Source organism: Pseudorca crassidens, chromosome 1, assembly GCF_039906515.1.
Source record: "Pseudorca crassidens isolate mPseCra1 chromosome 1, mPseCra1.hap1, whole genome shotgun sequence".
NCBI classification, from domain to species: domain Eukaryota; kingdom Metazoa; phylum Chordata; class Mammalia; order Artiodactyla; family Delphinidae; genus Pseudorca; species Pseudorca crassidens.
Window position 1 is genome coordinate 195,282,512 of NC_090296.1, and position 19,526 is coordinate 195,302,037.

The 19,526-nt window shown below is 38.9% G+C and overlaps 1 protein-coding gene across 8 annotated transcripts in view; it reads left to right on the forward strand.

Moving 5' to 3' along the window:
• Window positions 1–19,526, forward strand: part of ARHGAP12 (Rho GTPase activating protein 12) — a 110,695-nt gene that overhangs the window by 65,509 nt on the left and 25,660 nt on the right. For 2 of the 8 annotated variants that reach the window (XM_067704735.1, XM_067704712.1), the window contains 3 exons: window positions 3,077–3,157; window positions 9,564–9,689; window positions 13,179–13,253. In XM_067704735.1, coding sequence (XP_067560836.1) covers window positions 3,077–3,157; window positions 9,564–9,689; window positions 13,179–13,253 — 282 coding nt within the window. Of the gene's footprint in view, window positions 1–1,846; window positions 1,988–3,076; window positions 3,158–9,563; window positions 9,690–13,178; window positions 13,254–19,526 lie in introns of all 8 variants that reach the window. The other 6 variants (XM_067704727.1, XM_067704745.1, XM_067704691.1 and 3 more) reach the window with 5 other exon arrangements.

Here is a 19,526-nt window from a genome sequence, read left to right on the forward strand (position 1 = left end):
GAAACTAAATTTTCAGTTTGCGTTTTCACAGGCCACCTAGGTAGTAGTAATTTTGGATTGCACGAAGAGTGGCTTGTTGCGTTCTCCCCCAGTTTCCCCTGATTAGTCCTGTGATTTTCCTAGCATGGAATAAAGGGCCAAGATTTGTTTCTGATTCACCCCGTAAACTGCAGGTATAATTCTTTGGGGTCCCCTTTCTTTCTTGTGGGACTCACTGCTTTAGGTTGTTCCGAGTCCTGTTCCCCAGCACTTCTGCATGGCCTTGAAAGCTAATGTTCCAGTTCAGGATTTGGCAAATGCCATCAAGGAGAAAGCTGCCTTTTTATTGTACTTACCTTTCTGGATTCTTCTTCTTCTTCTTTTTTTAAAATAAATAAATTTATATATTCATTTATTTGGCTACGTTGGGTCTTCGTTGCTGCACGCAGGCTTTTCTTTAGTTGCGAGCGGGGGTTACTCTTTGTTGTGGTGCTCGGGCTTCTCACTGCGGTGGCTTCTCTTGTTGCGGAGCATGGGTTCTAGGCACGCGGGCTTCAGTAGTTGTGGCTCGCGGGCTCTAGAGCGCAGGCTCAGTAGTTGTGGCACATGGGCTCAGTTGTTCCGTGGCATGTGGGATCTTCCTGGACCAGGGATCGAACCCGTGTCCCCAGCATTGGCAGGCGGATTCTTAACCACTGCGCCACCAGGGAAGCCCTCCTTCTTTTTTTTTTTTTTTTGATGGTTGAATAATATTTTCCTGTACAGATTGCCTTCTTTTACTCTGTTTCTAAAAGATTTTACTGTACCTCTCCTATATGAGCTTACATTTTAAGTGGTCTCAATTAAATTAAAATAAATCCTGATTTTTGAGTTAGGTTTTTCATTTTTTAAAAACGTTACTGTTACAAAACATATATAGCTCACTCTACGTAAGACTTCTGTTGTCTATGTCAGTTTTTGTGAACATATTGCTAACATTAGGATGTTTACGTATGTTACTTCTACAGCACTGAGAATCTACATCTTAGTGTTTCAGACCAAATTATGGTAGAAAATCCAGTCTGATTGAGTAGATTTAATTGTAGAAGATATTTTACCTGAACGTGACCCTGGAAGGGTCATTTGCACATTAGAGTTAGCCTAGTAAATATTACATACTGAATTTCTTAATCTTTCTGTATTGTGTTTGTATTTTCTCAATATTATTTTTTCTTCTTTCAAAGTGTAGTTTTGAATAGTTTTAAGAAGCATTTGGTTGAGTGAGTTAGGAAAACTTGACAATAAATTAGAACATAAAACATAGTGTTACAAAGCTAGTGTCTTTTCTCCCTCCATCTCCATCCCACACGCTTTAAGAAAATGGTTGAACATATATTGAGCACTTTTTGCGGGGCATTTGGCTAGGAACTTGCAATAAATCGGTGAGAAGTTTCAAGAATCTCAGTCTACAGAAGTGCCCTCACTTCCTGCTTTGCTCACACATGGATGTGTGCACACACACACACGCACCCCTGTCATTTCTTAACCTTATTTCAGTTCAAAAGCAGCATTAAATAGAAGGTAGCATTTGATCTCTCAGTCTGAAAACATTGTTCTCAATTTCATTATAGTAAATTTTTCTAGGCTTGCATTAATGCGATAAAATAACTTACTAATTTCACCTTACCACTTACAGTATACCATTAAAAAGACTAAACAATTTGTTTGGAAAACTAAATATTTAAATATATTCAAGATATATTAGTATGTGTAGCCAAATAAAGTCAATTGCTTAGATTTTCAACTGCTGCACACACACACACACACACACACACACACATATATATGTTCAAAGAAGAAAAATCCTTATGTTTCTGACTATTTATAGCTTCTTTCATCAGAAGAAAACTACCACAGCGTTTGTTACAGCCAGTCAGATAGTCAGTGTGGTTCTCCTCCAAGGGGTTGGTCAGAAGAGCTGGATGAACATGGGCATACCTTGTATACCAGTGACTGTACCAATGAAAAGGTACTTTCTTTTTCTCTCATCTAATTTTCTTGGCAGATTCCTCTCATAAAATCATTATGTACTGAAGCTTTTTTAGTATTTTTAAAACTCATGAAAATATTTTCTTGTAGTTCTGTAATCATGTCAACTGACAATATGAAAACTCAGTGTAACTACTTATTCATGGTTTTAAACTGCTTCCAGTTACAGTAATGTTTGTGGTGTCAACCTGTTTAAGACAGACCCTTTGAAGAGAAGACCCGTTGAGTGTCAATCTGCTTACACTTCTTCAGTAAACATATTTCTTTGTGTTTTTCTTGGGGAATAGTTTTTTGGGAATAGTTTTTTCAACATGCTGTTATGACATACCACCTCACTTCCTACACTCCTTTTTCTTTTATAACCAAGTTACATAAAACAAAAACCATGAATCTAGTATTTTATGATTCATCAACCAGTTTGAGAATGCATTTTGAAATTTTATGTGTTTATCATCAGAGAAGGTAATGGGTTGTTGTGCTAGTTTAAAGAATAAGACCCTTGGGAATAAATGGAGGTATGCTTTTTTAAAAAAAATCAATTAATTAATTAATTAATTTTGGCTACATTGGGTCTTCGTTGCTGTGTGCGGGCTTTCTCTAGTAGTGGCGAGCGGGGACTACTCCGTGTTGCGGTGCGCAGGCTTCTCATTGCGGTGGCTTCTCTCGTTGCGGAGCCTGGGCTCTAGGCGTGCGGGCTTCAGTAGTTGTGACACATGGGCTCAGTAGTTGTGGCACGTGGGCTCTAGAGCCCAGACTCAGTAAGTTGTGGTGTGCAGGCTTAGTTGCTCCACAGCATGTGGGATCTTCCTGGACCAGGGCTTGAACCTGTGTCCCCTGCATCGGCAGGCAGACTCCTAACCACTGCACCACCAGTGAAGTCCCTAGTTTACTTATTTTTACCAAACTTAAAATGCAAGTCTGTTAGTATAGGTTTTGTTATATTTCTTTTGCAATGGTCTTGAGCAAGTAGAATAAAATTCATGAGAATGTCATCTAATATCTCTGGTTGTATAGGCTTAAACTCAATTTTATGTACATTTAAAATATAACACCTGTTTTGTCTTTATAGTGGCTCAAGCATGTTGACGATCAAGGTAGACAATATTACTACAGTGCAGATGGATCTCGGTCAGAATGGGAGTTGCCAAAGGTAATAAACATTAACACTGGATTTCTGTTTAGAAATAGTAGATAAAATAATATCTGAAAATGGTTACAGCAGATTCACTTTTAAATTTTTATTCAACTTCTAAAAAGCAGCAAGACTAGTTTTTTCAGAATTCATCGAGAATCCTTTGGCTAAATTTTTCTAAGATGTGCATTATCTTATAGCTATATAATACTGATAATCCCTATTTAAAAATTCTTTTGGTTTAACTTGAAATCAGTTTTTCATTGTTCCTGGATACAGTGTCCCCTTCAGTGCCAATAATGCCAGTAGTTTCCTTGAATATATTGCGTCTTCTACATGAAGTTGGTCTTATATTTTTTTTTAAAGAAAGAAAAGCAACTCAGTATTCAAGTTTATTCTTGTATGTAGATGTGTGTTGTAATTGAGTCAGTCATTAGCAGCTTGTGGCAATGAGATCTAGGGTCTCATTGGCTCTCTCTCTTTAGATAAGTGCACCAGGGCTGAGTTTATCTAAAGCAGTAGGTTTCATAGTGGTCATATACTTATCACTACTAGTATTCAGATAATTTTAAGTGAAATCTGAGCAAACATTTAAACTTTAATTGGTACATTATTTTAATGTTTTAGAAGGCAAGTGTAAGTAGCAGACATATCTGTAGTGTCAATTACCAGATAGACTTTAGTTTTCTTTGTCCCGGAGTAAGTCAGTTTAAAGAAAAATATTATTAGTATAAAGATACATGGATATAGAAAAAAAATCATTGAAATATAAAGTGCAGTGGATAGTGTAAACTATAGACAGAGGGCCAGGAAGGTAACGAATATTAAAGCATAGTTAGGAGAAATGGAAGATGGGTGGGAAGTTTCCTACATTCATATATCAGGAATTCTAGAAGAAGAAGATGGAGGAAATGGTAGAGAAATAGTATTGGAAAATATAATTTCTGGGAATTTTCTAAAACTAAAGGAAGGCATGCACTTTTTATTTTCTATCATTTTTTTTTTGTGTGGTACGTGGGCCTCTCACCGTTGTGGCCTCTCTCGTTGCGGAGCACAGGCTCCGGACGCGCAGACCCAGCGGCCATGGCTCACAGGCCCAGCCGCTCTGCGGCATGTGGGATCCTCCCAGACTGGGGCACAAACCTGTGCCCCCTGCATTGGCAGGCGGACTCTCAACCACTGTGCCACCAGGGAAGCCCCAGGCATGCATTTTTAACTGGAAAATATGCCCTCAGTACAGACCAGGAGAGAGAAAAAGAAATACACGTGTTGACAGATTTTACTGGATCTATGGAAGCTCAGCAGAGGAGACAATCTTAAAAGCCATCACAGGGTAGACAACCAGATTACCTGTGGTGTCAGACTGCAGCATTGGACCCATTCCTTACCCACTCCTGTATCAGTGCTGTCTGCTGTGTACCTTTGTAGTGGCCTCCCGCTGTGGATGGGGCGTATTGTCCTGCTGTTACCATCATGACTGAATCCAGTCTAGTCATGTGACTTGCTTCCATTGGTGGGACATGAGCAAATGTGTCACAAACATGGTATTGAAATGGGCTTGTGTGCCAGGGCTTGCTCTTCCACTTCTGCCACTGCCATGAGAGGCATGCACCAGGCTAGCCTCCTGGACCCAGAAGGAGTAAACACATTTTAGGAAAATGAACAGAGCCTCAGAGATCTGTGGGAAAATACAGAAGATGTAACATTCATTTCATCAGAATTCCAGAAGAAGTGGAGAAAGAGTGTGAGGCTGAAAAATATATGCAGAAACAATGTTTGAAAACACCCAAATGTGCAAAAGACAAATCAACAGGTTCAAGAAGCTGAATAAGTACTAAACAGGATAAACTCAAAGAAATCCACATCCAGATGCATTGTAATCAAATTTCTGAAAATTAATGAATTCCCTTTTTCCTCCTCCAAAAAAAATCTTGAAAGCAGCTCAGTGAAACAACATAGTACCTGTAGGGTAATAATGATTTGAATGGCATGGATGTCTTATCAGAAACCGTGAAGCCAGAAGGAAGTGGTGTAACATTTTACAAATGCTGAAAAAAAAACCTGTCGACCCATAATTGTACATCCAGCAAAAATATCCTTCAGGAATGAAGGTGAAATGAAGACATTTTCAGATGAAAGTAAACTAAGAGATATATTACTAGCAGTCTTGTTCTCAAAGAATTGCTATAGGAAGTCCTTAAAACAGAAGAGAAATGATAAATGAAGATAACTTGGAACATTATGAATGAAGAAAGTACAATGGGAAGCATGAATATCTGAGGAGAGTTTTAAAAATTATGTTTGACCTTTAAAGCAAAAATTATAACATTTCTGAAGAAGTACTCATTGTAGGCGGAGATGATATTTAAAACAACTATATCATAGAGAGGGGAGAGTACTATGATGTAATTGTTGGTAAGGTTTCCACATTTCACTTGAAATAGTAAAATGCTGATGTTGGTAGACTGAGAGAAATTAAGTATGTACATTGTAATCCCTAGAGCAAGCACTAAAAAACTGTAACAAGAGATAGACTCAAGAAACTACAGGTAAATTAAACTATAATAGTAAAAACTCCTCAGGGTAGTCCACAGGAAGGCCAGAAAGGAGAAACGGGAATGATAAACAGAACAGAAAACAAATAAAATAGACTTAAATCCTAACATATAAATAATTACATTAAGTGTAAATGGTTTAAACACAGCTGTTAAAAGATTCTCAGAAATGACAAAAAACCATGACCCAACTATATGTTTCTACAAAAAGATCACTTCACATGTAATGATATATTACATCATGCTAAAGGTTATTTATCATATAATCAACAGTAAATCTCATACTTCATGGTGCGATTACAGAAGCTTTGCCAATAGAGTTAGGACCTAGACTGTAACTTTCCCATCAGTGTTTCTATTCAACAATAAAATAAGAAAAAAAAAATGAATTGAAAGATTCAGTTCTTTTGATTATTAGAAAATCAGGAGATTCGGCAAACTGAAGAGTGATGATATTAAAATCAACCTAAAAAGCACCCATGTCTCTAATAAAAAGTCAATTTGAAAATGTGATAGGAATAAAGATCTTTTTTACATTAGAAGCAGCAGCAACACTAAGAAGAGTCATAACTAAGAATACGCCTGCAGAAGGTTTGGTTTGTAAGATCTTAATGAAGAAAATTTCAGAGCAGAATTGAGGGACATAAAAGTTGACCTGAAATGGTGCAATACACCATTATGACCTTGGGTTGGGACGCTTAATTTTATAAATGTCCCCATTGATCAGTAAGTTCACTGTATTTCCATTTCCTGTCGCCGTCCCTACCTTTTTTTTGTCTTGAACTGATGGTAAATTTTATTTGCAAACAAAGGTCTATGAAGAACCAAAATGTTCCTAAGTAGGGAGAATCTGGGGGTAGGGATGGGGTTCCTGCTGTAGTGATTAAGTTGTGGGCACATGTGTAGAGAAATAGACCAGCAGAACAGAATAGGAATCTCAGATGTGGCATCACAAATTAACAGATAAAGCGTGGGCTGTGCAATAAATGTTGGGAAGATTATTGGTTATTCACATGAAGAAATGAAATAAACATAGATCTTGACTTCACACCTAGTAATTAATTCCAGATAGATGACAGTTGTCAACGTAATAAGCAAAACTTTAATAGCTAAAGAATATGTCAAAGAATATCTTTGACTTAAGAATGGGAAGGATTTCTTAAACAAGACTATATAAGGAAAAATTATAAAGGGAAAGATGGACAGATACAACTACATAAAATTCAACAGAACACCTTTTGATACAAAAGATACCATACACAAAAGGCAAGAGATGAGCTTCAGATTCGGAAAAGCTACATTCAACTCACATAGCTTACGAAGCCTTAGAAGCCTAAATATATAAAGAGCCTCTTGGTTCTTTCTGTACACACTAGTGAGAGAGAGAACCCAGTCAAAAACAGGCAAAGTATATGACTAAGCAATACGGAGAAGAGGAGATTCATGAAATAAGTACATGAAAAGATGTTCAAATTTATAAGTAATCAGAGAATGCAAAAGATAACATTTCACTCTTCTAATAGAATTTTAAAAATTTGTGCACGTGTGCATACATTTATTTTTTATACACAAATGCATATAAGTTCAACAGTACCAAGTAGGGCAGTCCAAAGTATTATGTTCTGCCGGTAGAAGTGTAATTAGTACTACCACCTCGGACATGTCCATTTACAACAGAATGGTTAAATCGTGGTGTCTGCATATAATGTAGTGTTACACAGAAGTGAAACACAAATGAGTTCGAGCTGCATACTCACCGATATGGATGCAGGCTTTTTTGTTTTAATAAAAACATGTTGAGTGAAAAAGCAAGTTGAAGATTGATGCATGTGATATTCCACTTTTATAAAATCTAAAAGCTTACAGGTACTGTGTATTTACAGATACACACATATGTACTAAAGTGTAAAGTGCGTGAGAATGGTGAGCACTGAACTATATGGTACTGTCAGGGAGGGAGGGAGAGGAATGGAATCTGGAAGATGTCTTCAGAGGACTCTAGTATTTTTTTTTCTTTAAAAAAAAAAGGTACCTGTTTTATGTTAGATATGCTGAAACTTGTGGTGGGTTTTTTATTATAGTCGCTGTTCTTTTGTATGTTTGAAATAATTCAAATAAAATTGCAATTAAAATTCTTAAAAGAAAAAAGGTGTTCTAAAAAGATTTCTAAAATGTTGTTTTAGCCATCTTGTTTAACTATACGTGTGTGTGTGTGTATTTTAGCTGTGGTGTCATCTTATTTTTCTTTTCTCTGATTATGTGACACTTTATTTTTGTCTTCTGTCTACACTAGATTTTATATGACATTTTATTGGTGCTTTATTTGCTTTTATCAACATACTGTTGCCTAATAAAATTACCAGCACCTTTTAAATTGTGAATATTACCCAGTTAAATTTTACATTATTTTTCTTGCCCCTTGGAAAGGATTTCTAAACAACTGTAGTTATAAAGCTCAACGGCTAGGGTAGGTATCCATTAAAGTTCATACACAAGCTTCCACGCATCTACACATTTTAATTATTGCTAATGATGATTGTCTGGAAGGAGCTCTGCTTAATAACTCGGTCTCTCTTCACTTAGTGATTTACGGCGCAGAATTTTTGGGGGGGAAGCCTTTAAGCTTCATCTTTGTTCATTCTAGAAGTGATCCCTGTGTTAACTTCTGTGACAGATTTTACGATGGCGGTTTGTTAAGCAGCAGTGAATGAAAAACATACACACATGTGCTTGCCCGGCTTTGGCAAGTTTTTAATGTAAAAAACGAAGTAACGGCTTTGGAAACAGTTTGGGGGACCTGTCTGGACTCATTTTGGAAAGTGAAGAAATGGCATATTATGGAGAAAGATGTTGGAAGGTTTTTAAATTTTAAAAACAATATAAATAATATATTACTGAGATTTAGTAGTGTAACATATAATAAGACATTTCACTGAAATTACGAGTCATTAAAATTTAAGATTTACTGGGCTTTTTAGAGAAGTAGATATTAGGTATCCTTTGGTTTCAGGAGAAGGATGTATCCCTTAAAAAGTAGATGAATTTTCTTTTGTCACTTTATTAAAATTTATTATTTATAATTTATTAAAACTGCCTGTATAAAACAGCATAACTCTTAAACCTCGCATTTCTCAGATGTTTATGCCTGGTGGTCTGCTTCACATTTCAGATACTCACAAGACCTAATACCTTATTGATAATGTGTTCTTAATTTTATATTTCATTTTCAGTTGGTAGTTATTACTTATCCTTTGTACACAACTGGTATGTTCAGGATTGGTGTTTGGAAGGAGTACCGTCTCTGCCTTTTGACTCGGTTATGTTTCACCACTTCAGAGAAACAAATAATAGTGTGTTTGGCCTATATGTGGAAAGTAAAAGTAAAAACAAAAACTCCTTTAAATGTGAGAATACTGTTGTATATGAAAGCATCTTTAAAAAAACCTAAACCACAAATTGAATTCATGTGGATTTTCGAAGTAGAAGGAACCTTAAAAAATTAATTTGTCCAGTGACCTCATTTTATAAATTACAACTACTAATATTTATTGAGAACCTATCAGGGCTACATCTGGCACTTTTTATACTGCTTAATCCTTAGAACCCTATTTCCATTATATCTGTTTTATAGTTGATGAAACTTAGCCTTGTGGAGATTAAGTGTTTTGCCAAAGATAACATTAACTTGGTCTCTCCAGTACCCAAGTCTGTGATCTTCTTGATTGTGTCACAGTGCTGGTCAAAGATGAGAAAACTCAGGTTAGTGTCACGTGGTGGATTTTGCCTAACACCATGTGTCACTCGGAGCCAGCATGTTTAGATTCCACTTTTGTTTCTATTATTTATGAGGTATAATTTGTTTTCTTTAGTATAATGCCTCATCTCAGCAGCAAAGAGAAATTATTAAAAGTAGGAGTCTGGACAGGCGGCTGCAAGAACCAATAGTGCTGACAAAGTGGAGACATAGCACCATTGTGCTGGACGCCAATGACAAGGTAGGACCTTCTGAGAACATCTGCTGCGGACTCTGCCAAGTTCTTTCTGCTGTACTTTCTCCTCAACTGAACCTCATACCTTGGTGATGACTGGTTTATCGTATGTCATATCAGTTTGTCCTGGAGTGGGGTTTGGTACTGAAGTTTTTTGAGTTTTGCACAACGGACTGACTTACATGTGGCATAACGATGTGTTCCATGATACATTTGGGCCTAGTAGGTGACAGGTTTTTTTTCATAATCTCTTTTTAAAGTCACATATCCGTTATTGTTTGTCTTCGGTCTCTAGGAGGTTTAACGGTAAAGACGTTTAACTAACTTTCCCATCCCAGGGAAGATTGGAACCCTGCTCCTCCTGTTTCCCTAAGTGCTATTTGCACAAGTGCTTCTGAGAAGTCATGTTCTCTGTTTCAAATAGGGAATGGATTTTTTTTTTTTTTTTGCGGTACGCGGGCCTCTCACTGCTGTGGCCTCTCCCGTTGCGGAGCACAGGCTCTGGACGTGCAGGCTCAGCGGCCATGGCTCACGGGCCCAGCCGCTCCGCGGCATTTGGGATCTTCCCGGACCGGGGCACGAACCTGTGTCCCCTGCATCGGCAGGCGGACTCTCAACCACTGCGCCACCAGGGAAGCCCCAGGGAATGGATTTTGATGCAAACATGAGATTGGAAAAGCCATGAAGTTTTGAATTTCCTTGTGAGTTACATCTTTACATTGTGACTTCATTTTGGGGATAGAATAGGAAATTAGTACGAATTTGTAGAACAGCAGACATACTAATGTTAAAATCTGAGGGTGGTGGAAACACCCTAAAGCTAAAATATTGGTCACTGGGGACTCTGTTATTTTACCACCAGGCTGCTCCTTTGACATAATTAATGTTTCCTGCATTTTTAGGTAGTTAGTGAAAACAGGATGAACTCTCCTGAGGCGTATTTCTCTGTGTTTGTATGCTTTCAGTCCTAAATTCCTTTCTAAATTATCTCAGTCAGTCAGTCAGTCAGACAAGTACTTCTGATTTCTGTTTGTAAGGATGTGATGTGGTTGAATGTAGGGGGCATATTAAAGGAATGAAATTTTGGAGTCTGTCTATTGAGGAATGCTTGAAAATATTGGGTTGGCCAAAAAGTTCCTTTGGGTTTTTCATAAGCGCTTGTGGGAAAACCCGAACGAAGTTTTTGGCCAACCCAGTATACTAGCATTGAGGTTAACCTGTGTAGGTAAGAGTCCTAGAGATTTTAATAGAAAAATTCATTTAACTCCAAGAACCAGATTACAGTTCAGTGTATACAGAAAGCTCCTACTGTATGTAATGAAAGCTCTAGTGCGAAAGCCATTGTTGAGCCAACTCTACTGCCTCTTCGTACTAGAACAAAAGGGATGGTTATTTTAGTGAGGTAGACTTAAAATTTGTTACTCCCTTATAATCTTTCTTGAGATTCATTTTCAGTCTATTATTAGAATAACCTGCATGAAGTTCTTATTATGTATCCTTTTTCATCTAATTGTTTCAGCATGTGATAACGTGATTTTCTTGAGACCAGAGCTCTACTTACTTTTGGTAGACATGTCTCCTCCCCCACCTTTATAAATGGAGTCATAGATAGCTACTTCACCAAGTAAACTCTTCTATTTATCATTACACAGTATACACGATTTTAAGATTTGAGATTATAAAAGAGGGACTATACCAGAACAAACTAGCTGACTGATACATGATAAGGGGTGAAATGCATATAACTTGAAAGGTAATCAGAGAAACCTAATGCTATGTAGTGAATGTTGTTATGATGATATGGGTCCTAATTCGGTTGCCAGACAACCTTGGTGGAGCTAGGGGTGTGTGCGTGTGTGTGTGTGTGTATGGATACATCTGTTTGTCTCTGCCTGTGTATGATTTTTACCAAAACCTGCTGCTTGTAGACATTAAGATGTATTTATATGTGCATATACATTTATAAGTATACATAAACAAATGGGTAAATGTAAAATTGATTATAATAATTATAATTGTTGTGTTTACATTATTACTACATTTGCTATGGTTTTCATTTCTGTAGGACTGATAATGCCATGAAAAATAAGTTGTAATTACCATTCATTTTATTCAATTACTTATTTTACAGTTTATGGGTCATCAAATCTTTCCTCTTTTTCTCAGAGTGTTTTAATATTAGACGCTTTCAGAAGTCAAGAAATTGAAAAGTAAAACATCTGAAGCTGTTAGAAAATATACTTAAATGAAGCTAAACTGATATTTGGACATTACATGTAATTAATTTTTATAAAGATATATTTGATAATGATTTTAATGTTTTCTCCATTTATAGTGTAGGTCTTGGATTTTAAGGTTGTTACCTTCAAGGATTTTCCCTGTACAGTTTCACTGCTACCTGGTTTCTGTATTTACAAATTGTACAGGATATAAACCTGAAGACTTTTTTCTAAGTGAATGGATTTTATTAATGGTGTTTTGTATTGTGATTTAATACAAATTCCCAGGCTTATCAACAGTACGTTATCCGGTTTCATAAGTATAGTAAAGTAGATGATACAGATGCGAAGATGAATGTCAAGTAAATTATTTGGTTTTATAGGAAAAATAATAATAGACATTGGCATATGATTTTCCTAATTCTCGTTTCCTGAAATTATTCAGAGCTTCTAGGAGAACAGAGAAAAATGGAGCTTGGTAGATACCATTGGTACCATTGGCTACCAGTGGCTCTTGGTACCAAAAAATGTTTTTTCAGTCTTATCCTCCATGAATAGTTTTACAGATATCTGAGGTAGAAATCACATACCATGTTTTAATATTAACAAAGCAGAATTGCTTTAAAAATGCACATTATTGGTTTGCTCCTATTATATATTCTTGTAGGCTTAGACATTAAAATATTTTTTTTTCCTGGTGAGTTATTAATCTGTAAATCTGAGGTTTCTTCTTTGCATTTTAAACAATCTTGCTTATTTCTAATAATTGGAAAGTTAGCTATAAATTGTATTAAATATTAATAGCAATTTAATTTCTTAATACAAGTTCTCATTCTGGCAGTTGCCAAGTAGTTCCTGTGACTATTCCTTGCCTAATCCTAAATCCTAAACCAGGATTCATACCAAGAGCAAGTTAGTATGGGGACGGTTACATTTTTATCCGTAAGTGTTTGGATTTTACTTATTTTAAATATGGTTAATTTAAGCTGATGCAACATCATGATTTTAAGGCAACATGCATCATTTCTTTTGAGTAATTCCGTATGCGGTATTTAAATTTACTGTAATTGGTATAAAATATGCCGTATTTCATAAAGTTTATGATATCTGTAGTTTTCACATCTGTACCATATTAGTTCCGTAGCTGAATATAGAAGGGAAATAACTAGGAAAAAATTTTTCTTAGCGTCCCTTATTAAGCTTTCCCACTGTCAGTAGAGGGAGAAATATAATTATATGAAATAGAGTAACATTTTTCATTACTTATTTCTTGTAGGAATCTCCAACTGCCTCAAAACCCTGCTATCCTGAAAATGAGTCTTCTCCCTCTTCACCAAAGAACCAAGATACAGTTAGTATGATAGCAGCTTATAGATAATATAGTCCAATTACTTCAATCAATTTCAGTAAATTAATTTTCTCTAAGTGTAATGTTTAAAAATACCTCTTGGGCTTCTATTAAAGTTCATTGGTCTTTCAAAAATAATCAGATAATAGGTTTAAATTAAAAATCAGATTTTATTGATTTAAAAATTCCCCCTTTTATGTAAAATATGGTATCTTCGTGATCAACTTATATACCATATTTGTAAGCAGTGAATTTATGTTTGGCTGTTAAACATAAATATAAAAATCCCTGGAGAATACTGTCAAATTACACTTCACCCTTCCTTCCTCAGGCCAGCAGTCCAAAGGTAAGAATCATTTCCGTCCTTAACGAGCCTTAGATGCCTTCCCCCCCACCCCACCCCCCGCCCCCCCGCTAAGCTGTCAAATGCATTGCCCAGCCTAGGCCAGGTAATATTGGCGATACAGTGACTTCTCTTCAGTTATTCATTCATTCATTTATTTGCTGCCTTGGGTCTTCGTTGCTGCGTGCGGGCTTTCTCTAGTTGTGGTGAGCGGGGGCTACTCTTGGTTGCGGTGCGCGGGCTTCTCACTGCAGTGGCTTCTCTTGTTGTGGAGCACGGGCTCTAGGTGCGTGGGCTTCAGTAGTCGTGGCACGTGGGCTCAGTAGTTGTGGCTCACGGGCTTAGTTGCTCTGCGGCACGTGGGATCTTCCCGGACCAGGGCTCGAACCCGTGTCCCCTGCATTGGCAGGTGGATTCTTAGCCACTGTGCCACCAGGGAAGCCCTTCTCTTCAGTCGTAACTTTGGAGGAATCCTACTTGATCTTGGTGTTTGCAGCGCCCCCGTCCCCAAGTCTAGCCTGTGATTTGCCCCTCCTGCTCTTCCCCTCCAGCGGCTCTTCTTTCATTTTAGAAGGAGGATGCAACTTCGTGACGAGCTCTGCAACACTGCGCCTGTCCCGGGTCCTCATACCCCCTCCTTGCCCCCACTTGTGTGTTTTCCTGCAGCCCTGCTACTCTCCTCTCTGCAAAGGAGCCTGCTCTTCAGCTCCAGCCCCTTCACTCACTGAAACCCATCTTCCCCGACGTCTTTGCCTGGTCAACTTCTGGTCATTCCTTAGAGCTTGGTTCAGGCTCGGAATTTTCTTCAGATCCTCTAGATTTGGTCAGGTTTCCCTGTGATACTCTTAACAACATTTAATTATATGTTATTTGATTCCATAAAATCGAGTAACTCTTCTCATTTCCTATTTCTTATAGGTACTTCCAACCCTCAGTTAATGTCTTCCCCACTAGACAAGGAAAAGACTCCTTAGAGCAGGGCCAGCGTAACCCCAGCGCCATAGAGCCGCTGTTCTGTGGGGTTTTGCTAAAAGGAAGAAATGAAACTTTTAAAGCTTTCCGGAAGACAAACTTTTATTGTTACTGCCTTAATTTTAAGAAACTATAACAGACTCTTGTTCATTAGGGTACTTCTGGTTTTCTAGAGGCACGGGTTTCTCACAGATGCTGTTTTCCTTGTCTGGCTCTTTTCTCCATCCCCTGAGCAATCAGGTCTTTTGGTTCCTATCACGTGTTGTCCACCCGTCCTGCTGATATTGCACAGGTGGTTTCCCTGCCTACCGTGGTCCTCAGCCTCTCTGCACCTACAGTTAATCTCGTGCTGACCAGTGGGATGACCCCTTAGGGCCTGCCCACACTAACCTCAGCATAATAGCATCTCTTCTTTTTCTTTGAGCTCTCAAGTCACTGATGGCGTTAATGGTGTGAAAGTTACCCCATGTGCCCCTCAGCTCTCTGCTAAGGGTTTAAACTTTGAAGGGACTCAGAGAGATAGAGAGGGGCTGCTTTCTAATACTTTTTATCTTTTGCATTATTTAACACAGTCCTGGGTGCATGAACATTAAATAAAGATCAAAGTGAACATGATTTTAGTGGTATTGTCAGGATTTCCTGTATGAATGTAAGGTGCTATTACTGCAGTATTCTTAATCTATCCATCCATCTAGAAAAGAGGCAGAAACGCTTTTTAACTTATTTTAAATATGGGTAATATGTAACTTCTGAGAAGACCTTTTATAAATTATTTACATTTTGGTAAAAGGGAATTTCTTGGTAATCCTGGAAACATGAGTTTATAAGTGTTCGCATGGGAGTTAAAAGGACAGTTTGCAAATTATTCCCCCAGGCAGTTACCCCTTTCACAAGAGTTTGCCAGTCACCTGACTGCCCCAGACTCAGGGTCCCCTCTGGTGGCCACGGCAAGGAACTGCCTCAGCAGGGTTCTGTTTCGTTCTTCATTTACCTTTGGGTGGAAAACAGGAACGGCTCTGTTAATTCTGCTGAGGCTGTTCTGTTTCCCTGTAAGTGTGCAGCGTCCTTCCCCCCAAGCCCCAGTCTGGCCCCCCCGGGCTTCTGCTCCCCAGAGTCTCTTCTTTCCTCCTGCAGCCTCTGCTCCCTCTTCTCTTCTTGCCCTGTTTGAATGGAGTCTTTTGCCTGTCTTTCCCACTCTTACCCAGTTAATACAAGCAGATTTCTTTTTTTTGGTTCTTTGTGAGTTAAAATCTGGTTGGTGTAAAGCCTTAGTGGTAAGAAAAAGAAACTGACATCGTAATCAGTGTTAGTTACCTCATGGCATCTTTAAATCTCTGCAGATTGCCTATTGAATCTCTCTTTTTTAATTTTTTTTTTGTTAAAACCGTATTGAAATATGACTAACATACTACACCGTTCACCCGTTTAAAGTGTACAGTTCATTGGTTTCTAGTATGTTCAGATAAGTGCAGCCATCAGGACAGTCATTTTAGAACATTCATCACTTCAAAAAGCAGTACTCGTTGCTGTCACCCCTCTGCTTCCACATCCCATCAAGCCCTAAGCAGCCAGCAATGTGCTTTCTATCTCACTAGGTCTGCCTCTTCTGGACACTGCACATGCGTGGAGTCGTAGAACACATGGTCTTGTTGGACAGGCTTTGTTCACGTAGCATATGATGCTTTCATTCAGTCTCCTCCAATCAAACCAGATTAAAATTTCATCCCTTAATCTAAATTTTAAACATGTTCATTTTTTCTTGTCTTATTTCCAGTTTTCAAATGCATTGTTATTTTTCATAGTCACTTCAAGTCCTGTTTTTTTTTTTTTTTTTTTTTTTTTTGCGGTACGCGGGCCTCTCACTGTCGTGGCCTCTCCCGTTGCGGAGCACAGGCTCCAGACGCGCAGGCGCAGCGGCCATGGCTCACGGGCCCAGCCGCTCCGCGGCATGTGGGATCTTCCCGGACCGGGGCACGAACCCATGTCCCCTGCATCGGCAGGCGGACTCTCAACCGCTGTTCCACCGGGGAGGCCCTCAAGTCCTTTTTTGAAATAGGTAGTGTATACGTTTTTTTAAAATTGGTATTTCTCTAAAATATGACTGCCACACGTGGATTAAACAGGAGTTTGTAGGCTGATCTAAGAACCTCGTCTCTGTTTGTCCCAGTGTGCCTATGAGGATATGCATTTTAAAGTTCTCATTTACTGAATACTGAATACAATTTTAAGTATATAATTTGGAAACTTGAACTTTTGACCTTGTGTTTCCAATTATGGTATTAAAATGCTTTACCCACTTTGGAGAAAAGGGCATTTCAACACGTTCGTTACCAAAAGGGTTTAGTGGACAAATCGGCTAATTTTTTTCCATTGAATATTACTATTCTAAAACCTTTTTTAAAAACATGATTTTAACAATTTTTTATAACACTGGTTCTTTAAACATTTTTTTTAATCGAGGTGAAATCCACATAACATAAAATTAGCCATTAACCACTTTAAAGTATATAGTTCAGTGGCTTTAGTGTATAAAATGTGTGTAGCTGTCACTCCTGCCCAGTTTCAGGACACTTTCATCCCCTCAGAGGGAGCCCCCTACCGTTAAGCGGTCACTGCCCCTTTCCCCACCTCTCCTGCCCTCTGCATGGCAGCCTCTAGTTTGAAGGTCTGCATGGATTTGCCTGCTCTGGAAGTTCTGTCACACTGGTTCTTTTTCAGCGTATCACAGGGCAAGGTTACTTACTCTGCAGAGAAAGAATCTTTTTATTACATGATTATAACATGATTGAAGATAAAGATTTTAATGGGAGGTATTGATTTTGATATATAATAATTATTAGCCAAAATTGGGAAATGCTTATCTTACTAAATGAATAAAATCGATTAGAAATTCTGGAGCCTGCAAAGTGATTATGAACCTGTGGAAGTTTTCCCAGATTACTCAGTAGGACTGACATTTTATTGTTTTCTTGCCTTAATTAGGATAGGACAATCTTACTACAATATTTTTGGTTAAAATTTAACCATATTTTGCCAGTTCATATTAAAACATTCCTGCTCATTTTCAACACGAAGTTTCCCTTAGAGTATCGACATATTTGGACTAAGAAATACTCATGTGTGAGTATGGGCAGTTTTTAAAGGACTTAACAAGGTATTTTTATGAAGTTATTTTAGTAAGCTACACAAAAACATTGGTTGACTTTGAATCATATTAAGTAGAGAAGAGTACACCAAACAGTATGAAATGGTAATCTGCCTAAATTCCCCCCTGAAATCTACACCTGTGTAGCCAAACCTGTATCTGCCTGCTTGTCACTTTGATGTCAAATTCAGAACTTCAGTGCTTAAAAGTTAAAGCTTTATTTTCTCCATCACTGACCTTCTCTTACATTTCTTGGTAGTGTGATAGCACGGCTGCTTTGTTGGTTAATTACTTCAACACACATGTGTTGAGCCCCGGCACCATGCTAGCCGCTGTGCTGGGCGCTGTCATACATGGTGAGCACAGCAGATGTGGTCCCGACGGACAGCCTGACAGTAGGTGGCGAATAAATAATACGTAATTGTGCTTTGCATTATGTGCGACGAAGGAAACAACCTGGGGGCTGTCGTCAGTCATTGGAGGGCAGAGGAGCTCCTACCGCAGGGGTCAGGGACGGCTCCTCTAAAGCTTGTCGTTGCAGCTGAGGGCCCCCAGCTGCTCAAGCTTGGGAGTCTCCCCGATCTTGCCTCTTACCTCCCGGCCTGTCCCTGTCAGTCCTGCCTTCCGAGTCGCTCTCACGTGTGGCCCCTCTTCACCCTCTCAGGCCTCTCCCTGGGCCAGGCCGTCAGCACCTCTTGCATTGATAGGAGTTATCAGAACACCGTTCCGGTGGCGCTGCGTCACCTGCTCCCGCCTTGCTCGTTCCGCTGCCCCCCCCCCCTTGCTGCTGCTCTGCTGCACCCCGTACGCTGAGGGAACCTAAGCCGCGTAGAGATGATGCGCTTCCAGCTTCTGTGCCTTCGCCTGTCCGTCGCTTCTGTGTGGCCGACTCCTGTTGCTCGCTCCTGGGTCAGGGTCTCCGGGAAGCTTCTCTTCCTCCCTGCTCCCCTCTCAGGTGGAGTTAGGTATGCCTTCCTCAGAGCACTCTGACTTTGCACACCGCGTGGTAATGGTCATTGTGTTGGTACGTTTGGGACGTGGCACATTTTGTTCTTATTTTATGTTCACGTTAGAGTGCTTACTGCTTAGAGCATTAGTGCTTGGGCCTTGGTCCCTGTGAGAATTTCATGGGAGCTCTGGGCCTTTCCCTTGAGTGGTGCATGTACACGCACGATTATGTGCGGTGTTGGTCCAGCCATGACTCAGGTAAGAATCCCTGATCCAGAGCGTCTCTTTCCCCCGTAGGCTTTGGCCGTCTGTCACTGCGGCTGTCCCTTCCATTTTTCTTCCTGTTTTGATGCTGGCATTTCCTTCCTGTGTCTGCTTTTTCACCCTGCATAGTTCCAGCTTTGGTGTTTTTTAATAGGCTATTCCCACCTCCGCCCTTCGAGTTCCTGTGCTCACATCACCAGCGCCCATCCTCTCAGATTAATGTTACTTAGTTCCTGGATCATTGAAAGTTTTTCTTTCCCTCCCTGCTTCTGATGGTAAATTGGGAAAGTTCTTACTTAACATCCTGTGCATACTTATCACTGTGTAATTGATATTTTTATTGAGAGGCAACAGAGAGCTCTTATGAAATGTATCAGACTTGCATATCTAGGAGATCCAACCTATGCTTTGTGAAAAAATTATAGTAATATGGATATTTCCCAAGTTCCCAGTATAACAAAAGTGAATAACATAATAGTTTGTCAGCTTTGTCTATAGATGTGAGTTATTATCAGACCAGGCAAAACTTTAGACATTAGTGAGAAAATAATGCTATGTTTATCTCTCATACAAGAAAGTTTTTTTTCTAATTAAAGTACATTGA